We start from the raw sequence: 24281 nt of genomic DNA on the forward strand, positions 1-24281 counted from the left end.
TTATACATAGTTTATTTTCTAAAATGTTATTAGAAAAAAACAGTGTTGTAAAAAGTTTCAATATACTAACTCGCGTACGAAACTAAGTGGAATACTTATGTATATCAAATTTAACGTCTAAAATTCATATTTTCTCTTCCTAGTAAAGATTATCTTCTTATACACTACCCTCCATTTTTTTAAATACTTCCGAGCCTTCAACATCTGCTTGGTTAGATATAGACATAGATTCTTCAGGCAATGATGAAAGACCGGAGTGGAGACCAGCTTCAGGAAATTTTTCGACATTCACTCTACCAATGAATATTGGAATTTCACTAGCCTTGCAGACCCAAAATGCGCGGTAAGGATGAACTTCATTTTTTTGAATTACTTGTATCCGACGATGTTATTAATAAGATCGTTGTCGAAACAAATAGATACGCGGAACAGCAAATTATTCTTGCCATAATGAATGAAAATATTGGCCAATATTCTTGCCTAAATGTATGGGTGGATACTAATTATAACGAAATACGAACATTTATTGCTATTTTAATTTGGATGGGATTGGATAAAAAACCATTACTAAAAGATTATTGGCGCAAACATCCATTATATAAAAACGAAATATCAAAATATTTGCCGCGGAATAGATTTGAGCTGATTTTACGTATGTTTCATTTGGCAAATAATGAAGATTGTCCTCCCAATGACCGGCTTCATAAAATTCAATGCCTTGTTGATATGCTGAACAAGAATGCTTCTTTCTGCATTATTCCAGAAGAGTCTCTTTGCATCGATGAAACCATGATATCTTTCCGAGGTAAATTATCCTTTCGACAGTATATAAAAGGAAAACGACATAAGTTCGGTATTAAAGTTTATAAAGTATGTCTAAATGGAGGATTTACTTACAGCCTGAAAGTATATTGTGGTAAAGAGAAAATAAATGGACAATCGGTTGCGGAATCTGTTGTTATGGAAATGTTGCAACCATTGCTTGATAGTGGCCGGACCCTTTTTGCAGACAATTGGTACACCTCTATTCCTCTTGCGGAAAACTTGCAAAATACATCAACTCATCTAGTTGGAACGATTCGTAAAAACAGAAGAAACTTACCAAAGTCTGTAGTCGATGCAAAATAAAAAAAGGGGAAATTGTTGCAAAACAAAATAAAAATAAAGTTGTTGTTATGAAGTGGCATGACAAGAGGGACGTGCTCTTCTTATCCACAAAACATACAGATGAACTAAAGGAAGTACACCATAGAGAGGGTCCTAGGCTCAAACCTTCTGCAATAATCGACTATAATAAGGCCAAATCATTTGTTGATATGTCAGACCAAATGTCAGCTTATTCAAATTCTCTTAGAAAGTCAATTAAATGGTACAGAAAATTGGCCTTTGAATTTATCACAGGTACCTCAGTCGTAAATGCCTTAAATCTGTACAATAAAATTAACGAGAAAAAAATTTTAATAACGACTTTCAACGAAAATCTTGCCATGCAACTTTTGGAAATGGCAGTACCGCCAATCTCAATGAATCCCTCAAAAGAGCACAAAGTTTCCGAAAAGACAGATAACGAGAAAAAGCTAAAAAGAGGCAGGTGCAGATATTGCAACGAAAAAAACTCACAAGAACAGGGGCGTAATTATGCTGTAAAAAATACCAAAAGAGTTTCCTACGTATGTCTCGGTTGTGACAAAAATATTTTTATTTGTATGGACTGTTTTTTCCAAAAACATGTTTTTAAAAATATAAAATAATCTTTTCATTTTGAAGTATTTTGTTTTTAAAATTAGTTTGTTTATTTTATAATTATAAATAATAATTTTACATGTTAAATTACTGCCAATTGAAAAAATAAACGTATCATTTAAAAACGTCAATATTTTGTGTCATATTATTTCGAAAAACAAAAATATTCCCGAGCCATTCTCAAACAAACTATTTCCTACGCCACATGGCGCCGAATAAAAATTGATTGAAATAAATTTATTGTTTAATTTTATAATAGACACATTATGTATGCATATTCAATTAAATTCTTCCTGTAATTTCAGAATTAATAAATAATAATTCTTAAATAATATATAATTCACATACGATTTTAAATAGTTCCAAGTTCCAAGATATCTTTAAAAATATTTTTTTTATCATTTTGATGAATTTAATATTTAGGCCCTACGGTTAATTTACTTAAAAAAATGCGAATTTACAAAATTACCACTTTGTTAAAAAAAAATATAGATATATCATATTTTCTACTAAAAAAGGATAAATCAGAGGATTTCTTTCTTAAATCAAAACGAAAAAAAGGCCAAATCATAAATGGCCATATATAATTGATAAAGTTTTAAGAAATTAAGATAAGACCATACTATTTGCTAATCATTTTTTATTTCCGCATACTTTAATAACCAAGTCATAAATCTATTTATGCGACGGGACCAGAGACCCAAAACTGTTTTTAATCCCTAACCTATATTGCAACAACACATTACACATTTTTATATTCGCACACAATATTTCCCTTCCGCAGCCTTTTCGTTTAAAGCCGACAACCGCCCAGTTCATTTTACGACACAGTTACGACATATGAATAATTACTTAACAACTAAAAACACGTAAAATTTCTTAACAAAACGCCCTGTAAGTGTATTTGTTTTTTTTTGCGTGTTTGGCCAGGTCCGGACTATATTTACACGTCCCGGAAGGCCTGGTTTTGATATAGCAAAAAAGTTGCTAATTTAATAAATTCAGCAATTTTTTTGCTAAATCACGTTATGAATCACAGGTTTGAACATCATTTAGAGCTAGACTAAGTTAACAATACCTTCTCTAGGGATCTAGGTGTCAACAATTTTTTTTAATAAATATTTTGAACTATTGATTACTACTGACCGAATTTGATTCAACTTTTAACAGTCCAGATACTTAGAGAAACCATTCTTTAGCTCGACTACGGTTTATCCTAATATTTTCCCTATCGTTTACTAGAAGACAGAAAAATAGTGCGTGCTAGGTTGAAAACTTCATTCATAAATAAAGTTCGTCTTTGTCCAACCTGACCCGTACAATGTTACAAATATCTCTTAACTTACTTTTTTTTTGTATATGTACACTCTATTTGCGGTAACTGGCAGTGAAGGCGGTTCTTCGACCGCCCTTTACCCATTTCTCACCATTTTGAATGTTTGAATTAATCTGGCAGCCTTTTAATCGCTTAAACCGAAAATAAGTTATAAAATTAGCGCCCGCTAAGCTTGGCACTTTTTTTTTTAATATTATGTATACAAAAACGAAATATTTATTTACTTTAACAATTAAAAGACCGCCCTGGGTTGGTGTTTTTTTTTTTTAATTATTCTTAAGTCGGTCATCCTGAAGCGTGACGTTTCATATGTAGCGCCAAATGATCTGATCGGCTAAAGCATCGTTCACAGTGGCGACACTTAAACGGTTTCGCTCCAGTGTGTTTGCGATAATGTCGCGTGAGTTCGTCGCTTCTTGCAAAACGCCACTCGCAACCCTCCCAGGAGCATTTGTAAGGTTTTTCACCTGAAACAAAACACAAATCTAAATAAGAGTAATGCTTACAAGGGAGCTTACATTAAATGTGTTTATTAGGGTCTTATCGTAAGAATGTATAAACGATCGATCCTGAAAATAATGTTGACGAAATTTTTTTTTTAATCTTAACAGCGAAAGCTTTAATAGAGGAGTTAAGATCACCAAATCAACTTTTTTGGACTACGTCCTATGTTAATTTTTTAAAAATGTTAAGAAGTCAACTAAAATATTCAACCAAGAAAAGAATAAATTATGCAAAATTAGGACTAGGGATTTTAACTCATTCTTTTATTCCTTTTATTTAATTTTAAATTCGTTTCTAATATTTTTTGAAAATTTCTTCCTTAATTATTTTTTAATATTTTTTTATTATTGAAATACTCTTGTCATTTTCGTTTCTATTTCAAGCATTTGGAGTCAGTTTAACTTCTTTTTATCTAGAGCCAATTTTTATTAATTCTTTTCTGTTAACATATGAAGCTAGCGATTAAGAAGACGTAAATATTCTGGCTAATTTACGTTATTTTAAATTTCTAAAGTATTTATATTTGTTTCGATATCCAAAGCTATCTTCAAGTTTATTTAGGATGTTTAAACCTGTTTTTATTTCTTCTTTAATAGAGATGATTTTATTATTTCTTCTGGTAATTACATACATTATTTATTTCTGGAGTTTAAAGTCATTTAAACTGTCTTTGTAGCAGTTAAAGGCATTTTTAATTAAGTTGCTATTTAATGTCGATTTTAATTTTATTCCAGGCTTTTGAAATCAGTTAAGGTTTCTCCACATTTATTGAAGTTATTTTTTATTTCTTTTTTTTGTTGACATTTGAAGTCAATAGTTAAGAATACTTATCATTTCCAGTCATTTGAAATTCTTTTGAATTTTATTCCAAGCAGTTTTATTTCAAGTTCTTTCCTAGAATCTAATGCTGTTTTCATTTCTTCTTCAGTAATGTTAACTGAAGTTATTTTAATATTATTTCTGGTATTTAAATTAAATATTTTTTTCTTTCTAGTCATTTTAACTGTCTTTGTGGCAGTTAAAGTAATTTTTTATTTCTTCATTATCGTTGGGACACTTCTGCGTCCTTGGTTTTTTATCGTCTTTTTTTATTATTTTATATGCTTGAATTTAAAAATTTAAAGTCAAATTGCTCTAGTTTTTGAATTAATTTTTTAATTCTTCTTTATGGTTGGAAAACATTTGTGGTCTTAAACTTTCAAAGTCGTTTCTTATATAGTGCTTTCATTTCAAAACGATCCACCCTTAATAACTTTCTTAAAAAAAAAAATAAAAAAAAAAAAAAAACACGTCAAATTAGATATACAGGGGGATATTTAATTATGCATTTACTGAAAATCACCTCCACACCTCCAGCTAACCTCACTTTAATATGTCAAATGGGAACCCCCATCGTGTGATACATCATAGTAAAGAGCGTAAAATTCTTTATTCAACGGTACCAAAAAAATGAAATCGGTAAATGTGTAAGCAAATAGTTAGGGAAAATGTCTAGAAATAATGAATATTTTATTTACGCTAAACTTTGATATGTCAAATGGCTACCCCATGGCGTGACACATTATTTTAAAGGGCATTCATTATGCTATCAATGGTTGTAAAAAAAATAAAATTGATTGACCAAGAAGCAATTAAAGTGTAAATCGGTAAGGTAGAAAAACAAATTTAATTAGTTTAATAAATTTATTTGATTAAATGTTCAAAATGCGCGCCGTTATTAGCAAGACAATAAAAAAGCCTATTTTTAAACTCCTTACGAACATTGGCAAGGGTCTACCCGCTAATTTCTCTGCATTCTTGAAATATTCTATTTTTTAAATTCTCAATACTCTTAGGTGGGGTTTTATAAACTTTGCTTTTTAAGTAGCCCCAAAGAAAAAAGTCTAGTGGCGTTAGGTCCGGAGACCACGCAGGCCATTCGATTGCACCACGTCTGCCAATCCACTTTTCTCAAAAATTTTCATCAAGCCACTCTCGAACTACCAAAGTGTAGTGCGCGGGAGCTCCATCCTGCTGAAAATGTATATTATTTTCATTCAATATTATAGCACCATGTTGATCTACTTGATTTTCCATAGATTGGATGATGGAAGGGTATATTGCATTTTCTAAAAGGTTTCAATAAATTTCGCCAGTCAAATTTTCTTCCAAAAAAAATGGCCCGATTATTTCATTCCCATAAATTCCTGCCCAAACATTAATTTTTTGGGGATATTGGGTATGGCCTTTCCGAAAAACATGCGGATTTTCATTATCCGAGTATCTACAGTTATGTCTGTTCACCAGGCCATTTAAAAAAAAGGTCGATTCGTCAATGAAGCAAACGTTCTTCAATAAATGGGGATCGTCGTCAATTCGCTGGCACATTACTTCACAAAATTGAATTCTCCTATCAAAATCATCTTCTCCGAGTTCATGAAAAATATGAATTTTATAAGGAAAGAACTTATTTTTTTTAAGCTTTATGTACGGAACCAGTGGAAATATTTGTTAGTTTTGCGGCCTTTGGTATAGACAAAGTTGGATCTATAGCAAATTGTACTTCAATCCTAGTACTTCAACTTGGCATGCTTTATCGATAACTCTATTTTCATATTTTTTCTTATTGCAAATCGATCCCGTCTCTTCAAATATTTGTATCAATTCTAAAACGTATTTATGGCTCACGTTTTTATCTTGATACCTTTCATTAAGTGCTCTCGCGGTTCTGCGAGCACACCGATCTTGAGCTCCATAAAGGAAAATTAATTCTATTCTTTCGGCTAGCGTATACACCATTTTATTAACTCACTGTTTTAACTAAAATTGAAAAATTGCACGCGTCAAACTGACAGTTTTAACAATAAATCGCCTGTTTTCTAAATGCCTTAAGAAAGTTATTAAGGGTGGATCGTTTTGAAATGAAAGCACTGTATATTTCAGCATTTTAAGTTTGTATATTTTTTTTTTGATTTGTTGACGTTTTAAGCAAATGGTTAAAAATACGTATGAATTTCAGATATCTGGAGTAATGTTCAATTCTATTCCAGGAGTTTGAAGTCATTTTAAGCTGCAATAATTCTAATATTCATAAATTAATTACTACTTAAAAATTATTCCTGAACATCACTATTTATTTTTAATTTTAAATTGAATGTTTGACTTAATTTGTGGCTTTTAATATTCTTATTTTTTTGATAATTTTTGAGTTCAAGTATTTTTAGAAGATTTTTCAGGTATAGATATTTTTCCAGATTTTATAAAATAAATTTTCTATAATTGTCCCGGCGTTTGTCATTTTAAGATTAAGTATTTAATTTTTTTTTATATTTAGGCAAGGAATTCTTAGATCCTTTTTATTTTTATTTCTTCTTCGGTCATGACATAGTTTTTAAAGTTTTTGAGAAAAAAAAGAAGTTTTTAAAGCCGTTTCTTAGATATTTCCGACGTTTGAAGTCATTTTAAGTTTCCTCTAGATATTTTTTATTTTACTTTGCTTTTGACACAAAAAAATCAAAATTTCAGATATCCGGAGTTATTTTTAAATTCTCCTTAGTATTTGACAGTTATTGTTAAAATTTTCAAAAGCTAATATTCTAAATATTATCTATATATTCCCGTCATTTAAAGCTATCTTGAATTTAATAGTAGTTTTATTCTCGTTATTCAGGTTTTATTATCGATATTAAAAGCTATTTTTGTTTCTTCTTTATTAATGATATTTAACGTCAATCAGTTAAAAAACTTATATATTCAGGTCATTTAAAGTTATTTTGAATTTTATTCTAAGCAGTTTCATTTTAATTTTTTTTACGATAATTCATGCTACATATTTTCAAATTTTTTCCTCGTATCTGAAGCTACTTTAATTTTTTTTTTGTTTATAAACGTTTGCAGTGATTTTAATATTTTTTACTATTATAATTTTAATTATCTTCGTAGCAGTTGAAAGCATTTTTTCATTAAGTTGATATTTGACGCAACTTTTATTCCAGGCATTTGAAGTCAACAGTAAAATAAATTATATTCCAGTCATTTCAAGATATTTTAAATTTAATTTCAAGCAGTTTTATTTTAAGTTTTTTTTTTCGATAATCAAAGCTATTCCCAAGTTTCTTTAAAGTGACCTAAATGTTCTTTGTGGAACTTAAATCAAATATTTATTTCTGTAGTTTAAAGTAATTTTAACTATCTTCGTGGCAGTTAAAGCCAATTTCCTTTAATTTAATATTTGACTTTATTCTTATTCTATAGTATTTTATTTAGAAGTATTTTCAGTGTTAAATTTTATATAGATGATTATTTTATCTAACACTGTAACTGAACTGTTCATCGTAAATTAAATTTTTTGTTGTAATTTTTCTGGTCAATCTAGTGATTGGTTTAAAATTTTAAATACTATAGAATCTCATCTATTATATATGAATTTAATCTGTACGTTATTTTTATTGTGGTAATTTGAAGTATTTCGCGCAAGTTGTATTTAATATGTAAGTAAACTATTATTTTTCATATGTAAACACATTAATTAGGTAAACACGATGCGTATTCTAAATTACCGAAATAAATGAAATATTAATAAAATCTAAACCGAAAAAAGTCGATACATAACTAAATTATTAATGACTAAAATATTGCCTATTACATTCTACACTTAACAGCTTACATTAACAGCTCGTGCAATAATCATCGCCATTATCGAGATATTATTTATCAATTACAATTTTTTTCTGTTCACATTTGAGGTTAACAGCAAAAGAAACACAAAATGACTGACGTATATAAATTTGAGTACTTGGCTTTTTAAAGTCCTTCTTTGAGGTATTTTTAATTTTATTCCAAAATTTGAAACAATTACAATTTTCTTCCTGGTATCTAAAGATATTTTTTTGTAACCTCTTTGGCGTTTCAGTTTTTTTTCAAATATTTTTTTATTTCTTTATTCCCGCAATAATTCTTGTGTGCACGTCATTTTAGGTCTCATCGTGTTATTTAAAGCCACTTGTTATTTTTTCTTTGTTAGTAATTTCTTGAGATATTTTTTACGGTATTTGAAGTAATACTGAAGTAATAAGTTATCTTTTGAAATTTAATGTCATTTTTATTTTTCTTTGTTGATAGAACACATAATATCCTTGCAACTTTAAAAGTCAATTTTTTATTGACTTTAATGATAAATTATAAGGTAAATAGCAGGTATTATTATTAAATATAAAGCTAAATAAATATGGAAAAATCAAAATCTAACCACTGAACTTATTTCATACTTTTTATTTATACTTAACCTAAAATTCATAAATATAATTTAATACTCTCTAGGAAAAATTGTCATGAAACAGTTTTAAGATTCTTGGAAAACGATTCATTCCCCCATAGTTGTATTTAAAAATAAATAAATCACTTCTAATAATTTTTAAAAAAATTAATTTTTTTAATTAATAAACCAAGCATGGAACAAAAAAGCATATTAATAAATTATCTACTCTTACAAATAAATACACCTTAGCATTCTAATAAAATTAAAGCAAACAACGCTTGGCAACTAAAGGTATTCCAAGCAATTACGTACATCCCATAATCCCTGTTTGTTTTTAACGATCAAACAAACCGTGACGCAATAAACCAATTTAATTCAACAGGGATTTTTGCAAAATTAAAATCCAAATGGCAAACATTGACTTTTAATTTGGATCCTCGAGTCAATTTGTCGAATTTTCCCAGGTTTTACGCGAAGACCAGGTAATGAGAGACGGTGCGAATGTAATATTTATAAAATGTCGACGTCATTGCATCGTCCTGTCAGCCGGCACACGGCGTTTCTCTGTAAGCTTCATCCGATTAACAAGATTAGACAATTAGAGTTTCAGAACCCAGCGGACAGCGGACAGTTTGCGTTAAGCCTCTGTGTCGGTGATTATGGCGTCAACAGGTTGCATTTTAAAGCAGGTTTGTTTCAAATATTAAAATTCACCAATTAGGGTACTAGTTAACGTAAAGAACTGACGTTGCAGTATAAAAAATTGTATACAATAAGAATTCTTATAAAGTACAATCTTGTCAAGGTTTCACAACCTAACATGTTCATCTTCAGATTTTCAAGAAGAGTGTGTAACATGCCGAAACTATACATCTGTTACTGATTGGCAACCCACCGGCAGGATATTTTTAGTTTATCAGACCAAGCACCATTACCAACCCAACCCAAAATTATAATAATAATAATAATAATAATAATAATAATAATAATATTATTAATAATAATAATAATAATAATAATTCCAATAATAACAACCTAAGAGAAAGATTGTTATGTACAGGGATCTCGAACACCAGATACGAAGACAATGGGAAATGAGAGAAGTGCGTACAGTTCCAATTATTGTGTCAACAACAGGAGTAATATCAAAGTGCCTGATCGAAAACATAAAACTGCTCAACCTTAAGGAAAAACATCTATAAGCTGATGCAGGAGTTGACGCTATTATCCACATCTCGAATCGTCAGAAAGTTCATTGAAAACGTAGATTACATCAACTAGTTTAAAAAACACATCATGTACTTATAGTCTAAGTTTATTTTTGTAAATAAAGTTAAAAAACAGAGTCCCATAACATGGAAAGGACTCCACCAGAGCTTCATCCTTCTGATATCTGAGATATGTGGGATAAATCAAAGATCCCTCCTTCCCCAAGGGGAAGTGCGATTGCCGTTTGGCATGAAATCTGATAATAATAATAATTTTGCTAGGACAGACATACAAATATTTAGACGCACCTCAAAACCAACGAATCGACACGCTAAACAACTTTTGGCCTACACCAGTATATTGTTGGTTTCTTAAAGTCAGACGTCATTACATGTATCAGTAAAAAAACTAGACCTCCTTAGACGACAAGGCGTACTGTTAATAAAATATATAAACTCTGAAGTACTCAGGAGAAAAATCTAGGGAAGCGATTGCTCAAGTCTGAAGATAGTCTAATAAAATTAGCGTAGGCAGTAGACAAGGGATCTACGTGTTTGTATTTGTAACACCAAAAAATAAAGTTTGATATTACCACCAGAAACGAAGAACGAACTTCATGGCAGGAACAAACTTTGCTCGTTAATTTTTCCAATCACCTTCTTCTTCTTCTTCATAACGCCTCGTAGATTTTAGCTGCATCTATGACTCCAGCTATCTCTGTCCAACACAACCTCCTTTTAGTCCCGTATTCTCAAGATTTTTAGATCCTCTCCAATAATATTGATATGATCAAATTAGTAGATTGGTAAATGATGTAAACGTCATTACAATGCGTTGTGTAGTGTTTTATTAGTTCGCTATTTGTTTCGCGTTATGAGTTAGAAAAAAATATTATTTTATGTGACCTGGTGCAAACGAGAAATATTTGAACTTCTAAAAATACAGGAAACAACAGAAAAGAAAACCAGTAAAAATGTTCGTAATAATATGGCTGTATTACGCCACTAAGTTGAAGAGCTATATAATATTAATTTAGATAGACCTGTATAGCATTATAAGTAAAACGCGATACTTCATTGTAGTAAACAATTAAATATTATAAATTGGGTAACAACTGACAATATAAGCGATGTTAGTACGCAAGCTCATCACGTAATCCCTGGCATATTTGGTTAAGCCGTTTAAAATTTTATGCACGTAAACGCTGCCACTGTTTATAGGAAGTATTAAGTTAGAAGCGGGCGTTCCGAATTAGACCCCAAAAACACCGACAGTGGCAACATCAATCTTCGCTCCGTTCCTCAGCCGTTCCGGTTTCATTATAAAACAGATTCGTCTTCCTTGAATTTCGTAACGCACAGTCAACCCGGAGTTGTGCGTCTCATTTCAGAGAATAGGCCTGGATAATGCTTGTTTAACTACTGCTGAAATTTTCGAGTTATTTAGCTGTTTCACGATTCGTACCCTTCGTCTGTCTGGAGAAAGTTGCATTTATTGAAATTTATAATGGTTTCTTGCGTTGATTAATGTAAGACAGTACCTAATTACTTTTAATGTCAAAGATGAGTTTTAGAATGGTTTTACATGAGCCATATGCAACCTTTTAGTAATATTAATGAAGGATAATTTGGCCCCGGTTTTCCGAGCAGCATCTCAGTATTCTATTTAACTAGCCTAATGTATTTCCAGTCTTAGGAAGGTCAGCTTTGCGGTTCACAAGATGTGATTGAAGTTTGAAACCTAACCGACAAATTAGAAACACATAGTTGACCTGAATTTCTAGACAGCATTTAGGGCAATAGGCGTGTATAAGGGTTGTTGTTTAACTACTACATTTCGAGAACATTTCTGAGTTATTTTATGTTTCATTTCGGAGAATAGGCCTGGATAATACTTGCGTAGCTATTTCTTAAATTCACGAGTGTCTCTTTCATCTATAGAAAGTTTACTATTAAAACTTATAATAAATGAAGTAAAGGTAAATTTCAGTCGTTTTTTTATATAATAGATATGTAACTTTTTTTGAGCCTGCATCAACACATTTCTCAAACTGGTAACCTAAATTCAAGCTAAGTAATCAATAAACTAATCAAAAATTAAAAATTAATCTCATTAAATTGCAACGTTAAAAGATACTTCTTGAATTTTGTCTTAAAGACAATAATTTGTAAATTTAACAGATTTACTAGTGATTTATTGTGGTATACAATTACTACTACTACGTAATATAAAAAAGATCTGTGAAATATAGTACTCTGGTGGAGTCGAATTGTTAAGCTATCAGCAAGTCTAATATTTAAATTGCGAATCTTTCTATGAAATATAGTCTTTCTTGAAAGATGAAAGGGGAGGATGCATCATTAATAATTTTTTTTATAAAAACACTAAAATGCAACAGACTTTGAAAATCCATTCTAAGCCACTCAGTATCTCGGTATAAGTGAATTTCAAAGTTCAAGCATTTTGAATTTTTTGAATTCGTAATTTACTTTTCAAGACCAAAGACCTTTTAAAAGAACAAAGAGACTCTATACACCAAATCACAGTAATTAAGATATGATAGTACAAGAGACTCACAAAGCTGTTTTTTTTAACTTAACGTTTAATATATATCTATTATTGTAATGCCATAATGGTTGAGTAGTAGTAATACCGTACCTAATCATTTTTATTGTAAGTATATTAGAACGGTTTTATATGGACCATATGGAATTTTTTAGTAATACTTGTGAACGACACATCAGCCAAGGATTTTTAAAAGTACCAACACTCAATTCTGTTTATCTATTCTAAGCTATTTCCAATTTTAGAGAGGTCAGCCTTCCATGGACTAGGTGGATAATGCAAGGAACCTTTATTGGAAATTTGGCACCAACGCAAGAAATCTGGAACACATAGTTGACCTAAAGTTGTATGTCTCTTTTGGAAGAATAGTCCTGGATAATGCTTGCGTAGGTTAATTGCTTAATTCCCGAGTATTTAGCTATTTCACGATTCGTATTCCTTATCTGTTTGTAGAAACTTACATGTCTTCTAATAGTGTCTTGTTTTGATAGGATAAGTAATTCTTTTTAATGTCAAAGGAATAAGTTACTTGTAGCTAACGAAGAATAAATCGGCCAGTGTTTTCTTGTAAAATTAGCTTTCGGATCCAAAGATAATGATGAGGCAGCTGGACGATACAAGCAAACTATGTTGGAAATTTGGCCCTAAGCAAGAAATTAGGAATGCAGTTTAGGACATATATCTAAGCTAACAAATTAGTATAATAACAACTGACCTCCGAGGCATACATGGGGTATTAACTTGCAATACTAAATACAATTAATCAGTGTACCTCGTATAATGAAACTGAACTTTAATAAAGCTCAAGGCGATTTATGTTTTGCTTGGTATAAAGTCGAGCGTTCATCAAGTTTTATAAGCAGATATTTTGTATGATCTATCTATATTTTGCTTATAAATTTTTCTAGTAACTTGTCCCCGTTGAACTATAACCAGGGTTTTAGGTAAAAAAAGAAACATATCACACATTTATTTCGGAAATTTTCTTTACCAAAATTTGAAATGGAAGATCGCTCGCTATTTATTTATGTGAATTTGTGAGAAAAATAAAACTAATAAACAAAACTCTTTCGTTGTTCTAAAACCAAAAAAAAATCAAAATCCAACCCCGGTTTGTCGGTAGCAAATGACATTGAAAGGGCGCCGACGGCTATTTTCTTTATTTTTATTTATGAAACGTAATAAGCTGTAATAGGAAATGAGAAACAGGTCAACAACAAAACAACATGGCTTCCGGGTAAAATAAATTCAGAAGAGAAAATAAAATACATAAATCATAAATTTGAGAACGTCTCCAGGCCCGAAGGGACCTTTTTCAGATTGGCTAAGTTATTCAGCTTAAGTATAACAAAGGACGCGGGCTTTGAATGTTTAATTTGTAATTTTCATATTGAATTTAATTTCGGTATTATTAGCAAATTGCCTCTTTATTTTTTTACCTTCTTATTGATTGAGCGATAAAGGGAATATCATACAGATATTAAAAAAAAAAGAGTTAAGTAATTTAAAGGTTTGTACTATCCAAAATAAAAACAAAACGTTAATTTTCAAAAAAAAATATTTTACCTTATCTAGATTATTAGAATTAAAACTTAGAAATCCATTTAATTTTCTATTTATCATTCTCTAATTAATTTATAATAATATAAGGGATTTACAAAAATTAAATCTTTTAAGATCGGCGTTTTAAGGCGTTCAAAAATATTCTGTATTTAACATAAAAACTATATTAATAAATTGAACTTAAAAAAAAATTTAATACATTTAACAAATAAATTGTTAATCATGCTTCAATTTTTAGTAACTCCATAGTTAGTTCCACAACTCATCAATTAAATAAAAACTGGAAATTTTGTATTTAATTATTAATAGAAAAACGCCCAATAAAAACCATCCCACAAGCCTTAAATTAAACAAAATAATTTAATATATCCAAAACGATTATAAAATTCGCAAAACTACTCCTACTATACACGTGATGAATTTCCCATGAGAATCAAGAGCAAGAAAAGACTAAATAAAAACGCTTAGGTTATACAAATGCCCATCACGAAAACAAAACAAAATTTTGAAGAGTAGCAAAACTCTCTTAATAAAAGGCCGGTTATTTATAAATCACTATACTGTATTTCAAATAGGTAGAGAAATTTCCGAGATTTTAGTGGTCTTTTCGTGCTTTAAACAAATAAATACGATTGATAATTAAAAAACATAAGGGTACAAATATTACTTCAACGTAAAGAAGTTCTAATAATAAATCTACTACTCGTACTTCTTTTGCATTGTTAATAAATGAATAAATTATTGTTTTAAATGGGCCTGATTGTTTAAAACACGACTCTTTTGGTTTTGCTTAAGACGAAGTTGCACAGGAATGTTCTCGAATGACTGGTATAAGAAAATCTATCATTTATAGAATATTACAGGTAAGAAAAGCAGGACAAGTAGAATCTCCAAACCATAGTACAGGAGGATCAGCTAGAGTCCTTGATAAAGACACTAAATCTGCAGTTAGAAAAAAAGTTGCAAAACGGAATACCGCCTTTAAAATTAAAGATCTTAAAATACTACTTGAAGCTATTAAGGAAGTGACTCCAAAAAACTGGTAAAAAACAGTCATGCCTATAATTAAAGAGAAGGAGATAATGTCTAATCAGGCAGATCCTTTAATTATTATTTTACAGGGTAATGGCAGCTCTTTATCAGATAACGAAGAATATACTTTTTTAAAATTTAATTATGTATTATTATTTATATTTTAAAAAACTTTCATTAAAGTTATAATACTTGGTTTAATTTATATTATAATCCCCTACATGCAAGCCTTTGTCGTACCATTTTCAGTGTTTATTCGATGGAAAACAATAGAAAAAACTCATAAATAATCCCAAAACCAGGCAACCGGGTTGCATTGGGATTACCTGCACTCCGTAAAAAAAAATCGCAATGCAAACTATGGGAGTGGCATACATTATTGGAGGATCACTGCGTATCTCTTTTCCAAACTAAGTAAAGTTTCATTACTCTCTATCTATTTGAAATAGACTATAGAAGATCAATTTAATCTATATGACTTTCCAGACCCACAGAAATTAATTTCGCAATGCCAACTATATAAGTTGCATTCCTAATAATCTACCTATTTGAAATAGACTATGGAGGATCAATTTAACCCATATGATTGTTGCTGAGAGACTCTGCGAGATCGGACTCTAAAGTATCTGGGTAAATATCAAGTTCTATAAAAACAAATTATTATCTATAAAGTGGCTGTTCAGGTATGGTATTTTGACCATTTTTGAGTCGCGAAAGTAACATACCTGAATAATCAGAGATGTAATGAGGAAAACTGAGTAAGTCGTCAATTATAAGAGTTAATGGTATGTCTGGCGAGTAGTTTTACTTTATCCCTATCAGAACTGAAGAAGTGATGGTAACCTGGAGACGGCATTTTAATAAAAATTATAGCAAATTTATCTGTTATCATTAGCTGAATGCATAAATGCCTCTATTTTAAATGGTGACTCTCCGGCTCTACTTAAGCAAGCTATAGTAATTCTCACTTTAAAACAAGAAAAAAAGACTCCTGCTAATTTAAGACTACTTCCTTCACTCTCTAAAATTGTGGAAAGGCTGCTTAAAAATAGGATGAATGTCCAGAATGGACAAATAAGTGAGGTAAGCGGCTGTATCTTAGAGCCTTTACATTTGGCAACAATGGGATTTTCTTCCTATTCTAAAAGTGACCATGATAAAATTCGGGAAATTATTTTCAAGTTTCGTGCATCACCGCTAGAGGGCAATAAATTCGTAGCTATAAATTCGTAAAAAATATTCAGTAATCAAATTGTACTTTACGTTAATTTCACAATTAAGGTCGAACGCAAGATATGTGAGTACGCAGGTACATAAGTTTTGGCTTATTAAAACTTTTAACCCGCTAATTAAAAGTTAAAACTTTTAATCCGCTATAACTTTAAAACGAGCAAAGATATCATAGTCCGGGTTTCACAATATTTTTGCAGATTTTATTTACTTTTTAAATATAATGTCAAAAATATACCGTGAAATTTAGACTTTTGAAGTAAAATGAAAAAGAGTGGAATTATCAGAAATTCTAGTTTTAGTCTTGCTAGAATTTACACCAATTTAAATGATTACAGTTTGAGCAGCTTCCCCCATTCCTACTATCGTTCGTAGGCCAATGCGCCTAAAACGGAAATGATGAAGAATCTTTTAGGATTTCTTAATCAATCAATCAAAATGGTTTATTTGTCAACATTTACAGTTTTATAGGTCAATAAAGATTAGAAGGAAAAAAAATTACATTGACAAAGGACTATTCTCTCGATTATAAAGCCGTTTTCCCCAGTAAGCACAAGCAAAGAAGGGATGAAAAAGCCCTTTACAATTTACAAAAACAATTTTACAAAAATAAAAATTAAATTCTTATATAGAAATGCAAAGTAAGATATACAATTAATTAACCTAAGATAGATTAAGACAGGCAGCGGCAGTGCGACAACGGACGAGCGCAAGGAGAGAGGACAGACGAGGCAAAAAAAGACTCCAAAAAATAACCCCAAGATGCGTGCATCGGTCTAGGCTATCAAAAAATATACGTATGTATGATACGGAAAAAGAAAGAATAAAACTAAAAACGGAATTTTAAAATAAAATCTTGGAACATTCCACTGAAAATTAGATTTCTCACAGTATCAGAAGAATAGTTATAGTATATATTCATAAGTTTGGAAAAAAATACCTTTTTTATTTAATTTTTAGTTGCACCCGCTAACGGTGAAATACAGAACTTCCTCATCTTTCTCATGACAATTTTTATATGAATAAAAAAAATCCATTATTGGCAAATGTACAGGTAATAGTATATATGTAGTATATAATAGTATAAATGTACAGGCAATAGTATATATTCATAAGTTTTGGAAAAAAATACCTTTTTTATTTAATTTTTAGTTGCACCCGCTAGCGGTGAAATACAGAACTTCCTCATCTTTCTCATGACAATTTTTATATGAATAAAAAAAATCCATTATTGGCAAATGTACAGGTAATAGTATATATGTAGTATATAATAGTATAAATGTACAGGCAATAGTATATATTCATAAGTTTTGGAAAAAAATACCTTTTTTATTTAATTTTTAGTTGCACCCGCTAGCGGTGAAATACAGAACTTCCTCATCTTTCTCATGACAATTTTTATATGAATAAAAAAAATCCATTATTGGCAAATGTACAGGGGGTCCCAAATTCGAGGGTGACCATTGGATTCACGAACACCGTAAGAGTTACAGGGTCGGTTAAATGGAGGCAAAGTTGCGCAATTTGGAGCTTAATAAAATGACGTTTAAAACATTTTAAAATTACAGATACATCCGGAGTTATCCGAAAAAAATAAAAAATTGTCAAAATCGTTTTTACCTTTTACCGACTTTATTTAAAGAGACGTCGGAAAACTGAAAACAGTTTTTCAATGCCACTTTTTATGTCCTACAACATGACGCAAAAAAAATAATCCGACGTTTCGTTTTTTTTCGATTATCATTCAACTTTATTTTTTCTTATGGGCGCCATATTGGATTTTCTTATCTTAAAAAGTATTTTTAATGAGGTATCGCACTTGCATGTCCAATTACTCCTTCTAGTACTTCCTATAAGAACTCCATGAGTGCAAGAGACAAAGATATGCCAATGGGATTTCCAATGGTAAATGAAGATTTGGCTGCTAGTAAGAGATAGTGATAGTAAGAGATAATTTTATGTATTTCCTTGGGTTCACTTAGAAGCAGCTCTATCCTCGGGTTAATCTGTCTGTTATGACTAAATTATTCTTTGATTATCTGGTCGGACAATGTAAATAATATTCGCTCCTAATATTTTAAAAGAAGTTTCACAATTCTATCTAGTTACTATATGCCTCAAATATTTACATAAAAATATTAAATAAAACAAACAACCCTAGGGAACATATGTTTCAAAATAAGTGCCAACTTCTTATGAGCGGAGCTCCATGGTACACAATAAATATCGATCTTCATGATGACTGTCAAATATATACGCTAAAGAACTTATATATAGAGCATCTCAGGTATAAAAAATAAAAATATTAATTAATGAACCCAAACTATAATATGGACTAGGAGAGCAGAAATCGTTCATTTGTCTCACTGACCCATTTAAATTGGTCTAAAATCTATCGGGAGAAGGAGATCCATATGGATATACCCATCCTAACCTGGTTTCAACATCAGAATCCTTCTCTTTTCTACAGAGAAAAACAATGCATATTGCTTTGGCTAATTTATAAATAAAATTAACCAGCACCATATTATCCCATTATACCATATTATATAAAGTGTCAAATGTCCTACTTACCAGTAGGTAATATAAGCCTGGAAATTGATTTCCTAAGATAAATAAATGTTTGCCTCCTTTATTGGTAATATCGTTATATCAATGCATGTTATTGCTCGACCTTGTATGTTACGAATATTGAAGAAACGTGAATATGCATGTGCTGTTGTAAGTCCAATCCTGAAGTCCTCTTATCGAAGACTGGATTGGCATTTCTGAACAGTATGCTCAGATGTTGTATCACAGCGTAGCCGATCGAGAGTTCTAGCCGTGACACTGGTTTCGTGGCGTCAAAATTGAAGCCGAGATTTGGTGGCGCACGCCGTACAGTGGAACGACTAAGAGGAGATACCGCGGGACCTAATATTTTACATTTTACAAGATAATATTTTTTTTTTTATTATTACGTATTTTTAGGTATATGATAAATGTTTTAAATATTTTTTTTTATTTATTTTATTGGAGAAATATACATAAACGGTATTTCAAATTCGTCTACCCTCAAAATACGAAAATGGATAATTTACCCCAAAGTTGCACATTATTTACTTGTAAAAGAATATGCCATATAAAAAATATAATATATATTATATTTTATGTGGTTTTGAAGATTATTGAAAAAAAAACAATTTTTCAAAAACTTATTCTTGACACTTTTGTGGATTATCTTGGTTGCTATGGGAAAGTTTTTGCATTGCTGTATTACTTTTTCGTAAAAATGTTAATGGCGAAAACAAAATTAGGTAGGTACCTACGGCAAATTTTTTTTGCTTATTTAAAAAATCGAAAATTTGAATGATCCCGACGATAATAAAAAAAAAAACAAAAAAAAATTTTAAATCCATTTTAATTTTTTCTGAGCTTAAACAGGAATGCAGCAAGAGGTAGGCATTATTCTAAATAAAATTAATATTGTAAAATGTAAGTTAAAAATAAAATTGTTAATTTACCCACCTAATTTAAATACCGAATTTTTATTCTTTTTAAAACTCAAAGCGAGTATCAAAATAGTTTGGTAGTTTAAAATTTTAAATGCGTAATCTTACTATAAACTATAATAACTGCAGTAAAATATTATTTCGAATCAACGCAAAATATGTGCCCCAGTGCGGAATTTTTGCCATCGCGATGCGGTCGTCGCCTCGCATGATTTCGGCTTCTGTTGTGAGGTATCGATGAAAGCGGGGATAAGTGTCCAGGCTAGAACTATCGATCGGCTACGATCACAGTTAAATGGGAAAAAAATGGCCATATTAAGTTTTAAGATCTGAGATTAAGGAATTTACTTGTAGATAATCAAATCTCAAAATTCTATGGATAATTGTTCCGTCATCCTTGCAATAAAATAACAGGGTCCGTTCAGTCCTCCGTGCGACCCTTGATTGTGTTCAGAATTCAATCAGATAATTTTCTTGGTTATTCCTACGCTAAATGAAAACTAATATAAGTTGCTTTCATAGTTTATAAAAAGGCAATATTTTATAACTTTCTTACTGGGATACATAATTGTAACTTATAACTTTCTTTTAAAATAAAAAAAAAGTTATTAATAAGATTTGAAAATTTCTAATACTTAAGCTAGCTGTTAGCTTTATAACCCAACTCGAGGAATGTAGCGCTAGGCCGCCGTCGAAAAGTTAGGAAAGTTACATTTTCCAAATTAACAAAAATGTCACCGGCAGAAATCGAGAAAACTAACTTCCGTGGCGTGGGATCGGCGCAAACGTCAATTTAAAATTAAATTTGTTTCATCGCATCGGGGCCCTGTCAATATAAAAACCCAATTAGGGGTGAAATTTCTTCGGAATTAGTTTGATATTTTAGAGAGATGGAATTCCGACGTCTCCGACAAATAAATTGGACTTACGGAATTTCCGAACGATGCGATGAAGCGACTTGTGTAAGATAATGCGATGAACTTTACTCGGTTTTTGTTAGAGTAATTACATTTTTGCTGAAGTAAAGTTTTAATAACATTAAGGACCTACAATGAATTCTTGTCCTATTTGGAAAAGGAACAACCGTTCACGTTTTTATAGGGTAAGTCCGGGATAGTTGGCTTACTTTTTTTAAAAAATAACATAAAATGAATTAAGTTAATCAAACCAAAGAAAAGAGATTTAATATAAGCATTTATTCCAGTTAACGTCAAAAGTAACATCTAAAGAAAAACTAAAAAATCTAACTCTACAAACAGTTTTAAAAAAATAAGCTGAATGGGCCAACTCTCCCAGGTGCTATGGGTTAGTTGGCTCACCCATACTGGGTGAGACGGCCCATTAAAAAAACTTAATTTAACATCGCTTTTTTGATAACATTTTTCCACATAGGTCACAGAGATTCAAATATTTAGAGCAGCTTTCCTGGAACCACCTTGTGCAGTGAATACATTGAATCCAGTCATCAGTTTTAGTTGTGAGTTTGTATATCTCGCCACATCCAAGGCATTCTGTAGAATTGTCTTCTTGTGAGCAATCCTCAGATTCGGAAACATAGTCGTCTGATGTGTCAGTATCTGTGGATGAGTCGTCTTTATTTAATTTAAGTTTTTTCGCTCTTGGTTTCCGGAGATGTTAGGACGCAAGTTACCTGTTTTGCTCTTTTTCGTGCATTTTCAATATTAGCTGATGTGCTTGGAACAGGCGAAAATTTGTTTAACAGTGTTCTGGGTGTGTCCTGATTTTGATCTTCATCACGTTCCGATGGTATGTTATTCAAGCCTGACGTTGACGTGGATGGTATTGCTTGTTCTTGTTTTGGCATTTGTTTTTTATCATTATTAGCTCTATTGGCATCATTATTAACTGTTGCCGTATAATCTAAAAATGTATATTAACTGTTGTATTAACTGTTGCCGTATAATCTAAAATACGTTTGTTAGAGGGACCCAAATTTATCATTTCCTCTTCAGATCCCAAATATGCATACTCTGGTATCGCTGAAGGATTAAAGGGACAAACACCTGTTGACCTAAAAGCAGATACAGCATTCTCAACTGTCGCAGCTTTTGACCACGCCTTAGATAGCAGCTGGCCAAATTGTAACCGGTTAATTTTCCTAGTTGGATTTGTTCTAATAAATGTGTTGCAAGCATTATTAAAGAAAGCTTTAAGACTCTTAAAAAAACATCTATCTAAAGGTTGGAGAAACTGTGTGGCATGACTAGGCAGGCAAAGAGGAATAACACCATGTTCATCAGCGTATTCAAGTATCTCTGATGAGCTGCAATGGCTAGCATGCCGATCCAGTAAAAGTAGAACTTTTTCTTGCGGTTTACGTGGTATAAATTGATTTTTCAGCCAATCAAACATTATATCAGTGTTAATGTAAGCTGATTTTTCATTCATATAAACAGTGGAGCCAGAAGGCATTCCATCTTCAAACTCAGCTTTTTTATTTTTCCCCTAGAATATAAAAGTATGTGGTATGTCTTCTGCATTACAACATGATATTACTGTTATGGTTTCTCCCTTCTCTGTAGCAGTAATTGCAGCAACATTTTTTGAGCCTTTTGTAGCAATAACATAACCAGGTTTATTATTTAATTGTAAGCCCGTTTCGTCCATATTAAATATGTGACCAGCTTTGTTCATTAATTCTCCTTCGATTAATGTGGTTTCAAGTAAATTAAAATACACAGAAACATCTGTCTTATTTATTCCCTTACAATGGGCTAGTGACACTCCTTCAGCTTTTCTAACACTTAGGTCGGGGTTTCGTTTAAAAAACATAGTTAACCAATCTTACTCAGCCAGTTTTTTCTCTTTATTAAATATGTTCTTAATTTTTAACTGCTCTGCCAAGTAAAATGTAATTTCTGGATATGTAGCTTAATTTTTTTCTCATTTTCGATACCAAGAACACAAGGTGGACCAAGAGCTCGTTTCTGGAAAACATTGTTTTTGAAGCGCCTGCGAAATGTTGGTGGTGGAATGTTGTTAAAATTACGGCATGCCTCTCTGATATCTATAATACCATTTCTGACAGCTTCTTCAGCATTGACTAAATCTTCTTCAGTCCAGTTTCCTCTTTGCACTGAACCTTTTCCAATGTAGTCAGTCGGCATGACTCTAAAAAATACATTTATATACTTTGAATGTCTAAATTGTATACTTAAATGCCAATTTTAGACTTAGATTTTTGTAAGGATTAAATAAAAAAAAATATTTTTGTTTTCCGGGATAGATGTAGTTCCATTTAGTAGTTGGGTCATCTTTCCAAAAAGTCAGGGTGTGAGATGGCCTACTAAATAGTTCCTAAGATTTATTAAATTTTAGAGGTACGGGTGCATTAACATAACCTCAAAAATGCACAAACCCAAAAGGAGTAACAAAAACTTGAAAAAAAAAACAATATTTTCAGAAAAAAAACTATACACTACTTTTATGGTTAAATATTTTTAATGCTTGTAAAATATTTTTTTTAGCAAAACTTACCTTAAAGTAAACCGCAAAGCTGGATCACGATATATACAGCACGTTGAATAGGATGTGTTTAAAGCTACAGTGGCTACAGTGCCGTAAATCAAATATATTTAGGAAATATTAGTAAGAGCCATCTCACCCGGCGGCCCATCTCTCCCGGAATTACCCTATCACATTAGAAGTTTAAAACCATAATTTTTTTATGAAAAATTGGTATATAATAGATAAAATTAATTTACAATAGCTTTTAAAGTTTCATCATAAAATTTATATTCTACATAATCAATAGAAAATTTTTCTTTTTAATTTTATATCATTTATAGACGCAAATATGTCCCTCAGCAAACTAGTATATTCATTAAAAATTTTACGTTGTGATCAAAAATATTATACCAGAGAAGCGACGTTAAGCAACCATAAAGATGCGTGACTGATTCCACTTTTCCTCACAGTTTCAAAGCCGAAAAATTTAATAAATTAATTTATGATCAAAAAGGTTGAGGTGATGTGCCTGACCGTAAGATGCTCAAATCTTCCGAATTACTAAACTATTATATAATATATTAGTTTGGAGGAAGTTTAAGTAATTCTCTTCGGTTCATCAATAACTTGCGATCTGTTATGTGATTTTCTTGACAGAATTTTTAAGGTCGAAGGTACCAATTCATGTTGTAATACACAACCGTAAACTATATTTTAAAATTTTTCTATGTATAAACATAAGACAGTTAAATTGTCAAAATTTATTATTTTTAAAATAGATCTATTTATATTTTCTAATTCTTATTTGTATTTCTGAATACGATAAGATAATGGAAGGTTTTCATAAAAAGCACTATTAAGTCAATGGAACTTTTAAATTTTGTTGCAAAATTTTTAAAAATTT

At 30.9% G+C, this 24281-nt stretch overlaps 1 protein-coding gene across 1 annotated transcript in view; it reads right to left on the minus strand.

Annotated features, from left to right (window-relative positions):
* Positions 1-2222: 2222 nt before the first annotated feature.
* The window catches only part of LOC126739732 (Krueppel-like factor 6), a 633994-nt gene continuing 611935 nt past the window's right edge, over positions 2223-24281 (minus strand). Inside the window, exon 6 of the mRNA XM_050445530.1 lies at positions 2223-3546. Coding sequence (XP_050301487.1) covers positions 3365-3546 — 182 coding nt within the window. The 3' untranslated portion in view covers positions 2223-3364. The remainder of the gene's footprint in view (positions 3547-24281) is intronic.

Source organism: Anthonomus grandis, chromosome 8, assembly GCF_022605725.1.
Source record: "Anthonomus grandis grandis chromosome 8, icAntGran1.3, whole genome shotgun sequence".
NCBI classification, from domain to species: domain Eukaryota; kingdom Metazoa; phylum Arthropoda; class Insecta; order Coleoptera; family Curculionidae; genus Anthonomus; species Anthonomus grandis.